This window comes from Triticum urartu, chromosome 2 (assembly GCF_003073215.2).
Source record: "Triticum urartu cultivar G1812 chromosome 2, Tu2.1, whole genome shotgun sequence".
In the NCBI taxonomy this organism is placed as follows: domain Eukaryota; kingdom Viridiplantae; phylum Streptophyta; class Magnoliopsida; order Poales; family Poaceae; genus Triticum; species Triticum urartu.
This window is the reverse complement of record NC_053023.1, coordinates 21,326,194-21,330,187: the sequence shown is the minus strand read 5'-3', so window position 1 is coordinate 21,330,187 and position 3,994 is coordinate 21,326,194. Positions and strand designations below refer to the sequence as shown.

The following is a 3,994-nucleotide window of genomic DNA, read 5'->3' as shown; positions in this document are numbered from 1 at the left end:
CACCGACATGGCTTTTCTGATGGGCGGGGCGGACATGCTCCAGAGCAACGACGAGAAGCTCAAGGCGTGGTACCTGGTGCAGCGCGGCCTCATCCTGAGCGAGCTGCCGACGGCAACGCCGACGACGCCCATGACCACACGGACGCCAAGCCCGAACGACGCCTCTACATTGCCGCCCAGCAGTGCCGAAGCCGCGCCGACACAGCCCAGCACCGAAGCAGCTCCGGCACCGCCGAGCCCGCGCACGCCGACTCCGCCAACGCCTGGAGCCGACCCCGCTGAATGAAACATTGCGCACGCGAACTTGCGGCGGCGGCGCTCTGTTTTTTGTAACACCAGACTACGTCCGATCGCTGGATTTGCGGCGTCTTTTGTGAGAGCGGGAACGACCAAGTTTAAATTTCCCGCATCGTGGGACCGGCGCGTGGGGGCGTGACTGGGAGATAGGTCACCCCAGAGACCGAACTAGCGCCAGCACGCCCCCAGACCGCTCTATTTAGGCGCCCTGGGGGACCGAACGGCCGGAGATACCCTTAGTCCCTTGCCATCGAATTCCGCCAACCACCATGGCGGAAACCAGAGGCCACCGGCCAGCCGCGCCCCCGCCCAACACGTAGCTTCCCCGTTGCGCCTCATGCGGACCCATGATGGTCGCTGACATCAGGTGCGTGAACGGCGGGAGTCACGGGAGGCACCTGGCTAGGTCGACTGCGAGCATCTTAGTGGCTGGCGCAAGAGCCTCGTGGATGCAGCGCGCCGTGGCGGTGCCCTGCCAGGACTTCGAAATCCCCGGTAATTTGAGTTCAAACCCGTTTCAACTTTAGAAATTTTGCCAACATCCTATTTTACATGGAGTCGGAACTACAATTTTGGTTGGTACCAACTCTAGTAAAATCCTAGCCAGAACTATGCGACGATGATGATGGTAAACAGCTAATTAAAGACAACAAGGAAATGGTAGACAAGTACTCCCTCCATCCCATAATGTAAAAGATTTTTTGATACTACACTAGTGTAAAAAAAACGTCTTACATTATGGGATGGAGGGAGTAGAATTCTGCTGTTGGATAGTTGGTTGGTCAACCTTGAGCAAAGGCGGTGTAGCCAATGCCGCTTTTGTCCTATTTTGCCCAGCTTCAAATTTAGAGCTCCAGTAAACATTCTTTCTTATTTTAAGCTCAGTTTTGTCACCTTCGTATATGGGTCAGGATTCGTACAATTACAATGGTGTGAGATGATGCTGGCTATCAGTTTCATCTGATAAGGCATACAATTGCATTAGAGATCTCAAGTACATTTATTTGAATGGTATACAATCACACCTTAAAACAATTTTTCCATGGCCACTTGAACACAGTTTCACAACTTCCAAAACAAACAAAAAAACAATACAACAGAGTTACATTATAATAGTTTTGAAACAAACTTAGATTGACACTCCTGTCAAAATAAAAATAAAAAACTTAGATTGGCACCCCTCTTCGCTTCCTCCCTGGAAAGGCACTGCCTTCATGTGCGCCCTGAGCACGACTTGTAACAAAATGAGGAAATGAGTTATGAGGAGGTATCCTTGATTCCCATGCAATTATAATGAAGTCTTGTTTCGGCGTAACACTAGGATCTCTTATCAGTTCACCAAGTGACAGACTTGGCAATTTCTTCTTGATTGAAACATTAGATGTACAAGGTATCATGCTAAGCGGATGCAAAGCAAAATCCGTTATGTTCACCGGATGGTCATCTTCTAAAAGCGTGCTTGGCTGCACACCAAATGTGGAGAGATTTCTTTTAATGTATCTTAGCCCCTTGTCCAATATGCAACGCCAATACTGAACACTGAGGTTCATTCTCAACACATCCGCGAGTATATTTATTGCGATAAGTGTATCTGGCACATTGTGCAACAGCTTGTCAAATTCATCTGCTAGCTTTACTAGTTGTGGATGTTCTATGGGGTCTACACTCCCGAATGCCAGTGTCTTGAAAAGGTACTTCAACTCATGGCTAGACAGACCACTTAGAAAAATGGGTTTCACTGATCCGAATCGAGCTAATGTTTGAAGTCTACTTAAGATGATGATCTTGCTTCCTCTGCCCATTCTAATGGCAAATAAGTAAAACATGTTCCAATCATCTTGGCCAATATCAGAAGCAAACTCAATAACTACCAATATCATTCCTTCCATGGTCATTCCATCGTCAGGTATTCTCAAAAGGTTGTCTCCATTCAAGTGCAAAATAGAGGAGAAGCGTGAGCGAACCCTTTCGTCACCACACGCATGAGCAACCAAAGTTTTCTTCCCAATTGCTGCACCACCTATGATCGGAAGAACTGCGGGTGCATCATCACCAGGAGAGTCGATGTGCTGTAACAAGAAGCTCAAGAGCTTTTGCTTCTCAGCGTGTCGGCCGAACATGAAATTGTCTGTGTAAAGATAAACATCATATGGCCTACGGGACATGCGCTCGCATCCACCGAGAAGAACAATAAATTCTGACATATTAGCAATAGCAATTTCTAAGCTTTCCAAGGCACCATGTGACTCAAGGCGCGTGGCCTTATCATTTGTAGTTCGAGAACGCTTGGCTAAATATAAGCTGCTGCCAGATGAGTCGTTGATGCTAACCTTGTCGAAGCCTGCACTGTCTGGGAGGGCATGGTACCTCAAGTTGTCCAGCACATGGTGTCCTCGGTACATGGTCTCTGAGAGTGTCTTGAGCTGCATCATCATCCCGGAGTTGGTTATGTATCTCGTGTCCGCCTCCTCAACAATGGTGCAAACTCTCATTAGGAGATGCTGCAACCGCTCCATCACCTTCTCCTCGGAGTGTGCCCGACTCGAATGGTACTTGTTCAGCAGCAAGGAGATGAAACGGCTCACAAGTTCACCTGCAACTGCAGACATGGTATCAAGAGTCTCTGGACAAATAAAGTGGTCTCAGCCAAACATCTCTTAGGAAAAGCAAGCCGCTTTATATATGAAGCAAACCACTAGAGCCACAAAGATCCAACAAACAGGTCCACGCCCACTGCTGGGAAAGGCTTATAGGTGAAACCCAATGAGTGGCGGGCAGGACGGGGCACCCGCCACAACTATTTTTAAAAACAAGTATTGGCGGGTACAAAAAACTGCCCGCCACAACTAATAGACTAACTGTGGCGGACAAAATGTGTGCCCGCCACAGGTGTACTCACCCGGGCAGGACTTGTCTGCGTAACTCAGCAGTGACGGGCTCTATCAGGCGACCTCCATAGGAAGATGACTGAGCAGTGGCGGGCTCTGTCTTGCAACCGCACTAGATATCCTTGCCACATGTCCCCCCTTTTGCCAGAACATATCTGGGGCGGTTGCTCATTGCCGCCTGTCATAGCACGATCGCAGTTTATCAACCCACGCGCACCCCCGTCACCCCATCACTTCTCCCCCATGGATCTCGCTCTCGGCGCCGTCGTCGCCTTTGCCTCGCCGTCATCTTCGTCTGCCTCGCTGTCCTCTTGGCCATCCCCGTCGGCCCTGCCATCCTCTTCGCCACCCCCGTTGTCCCTACCATCCTCTTTGCCGCCCCCGTCGGCCTCACCGTCACCGTCGCCATGGGATCCGGTACGATCTCATCGTCCCCGCCGTCACCCACACTAACGGCCGTGGCCGCCATCAACTCCAATGGCCATGGCCGCCACCCACATTGGTAGGGGAGCTAGGGTTAGCATTAGGAGTACGTGGGTTAGGGCTCTAGGGTTTGTAAATTGTAGATTGTAGTTACATTCTTTGTTCGTAGATTATAGGAACTTTCTTATACGTATTTGTAGATGGTAGACCGTGGATTATAGGAACTTTCTTATTCAAATTCGTAGATCGTAGGCCGTAGATTATAGGAACTTCCTTATTCATATTTGTAGACCATAGACCGTAGATTATAGGAACTGTCTTTACAGGGATTCATAATAAGAGCTAATGTTATGAAGAAACGTTGATTTATTTCTGTTTCGCCAAAT

General features: G+C 49.2%; 1 protein-coding gene across 1 annotated transcript; it reads right to left on the bottom strand.

The window, feature by feature from the left end:
* Positions 1-1,463: 1,463 nt before the first annotated feature.
* On the bottom strand, positions 1,464-2,906 carry LOC125540749. Its single transcript, XM_048704320.1, has one exon. The coding sequence runs from the start codon at positions 2,904-2,906 to the stop codon at positions 1,464-1,466; it is 1,443 nt and encodes a 480-aa protein (XP_048560277.1).
* Positions 2,907-3,994: the final 1,088 nt, after the last annotated feature.

What these genes read in the sequence shown, in the direction of transcription:
- LOC125540749 (XM_048704320.1), bottom strand. Translation starts at nt 2,906, where the DNA reads ATGTCTGCAGTTGCAGGTGAACTTGTGAGCCGTTTCATCTCCTTGCTG.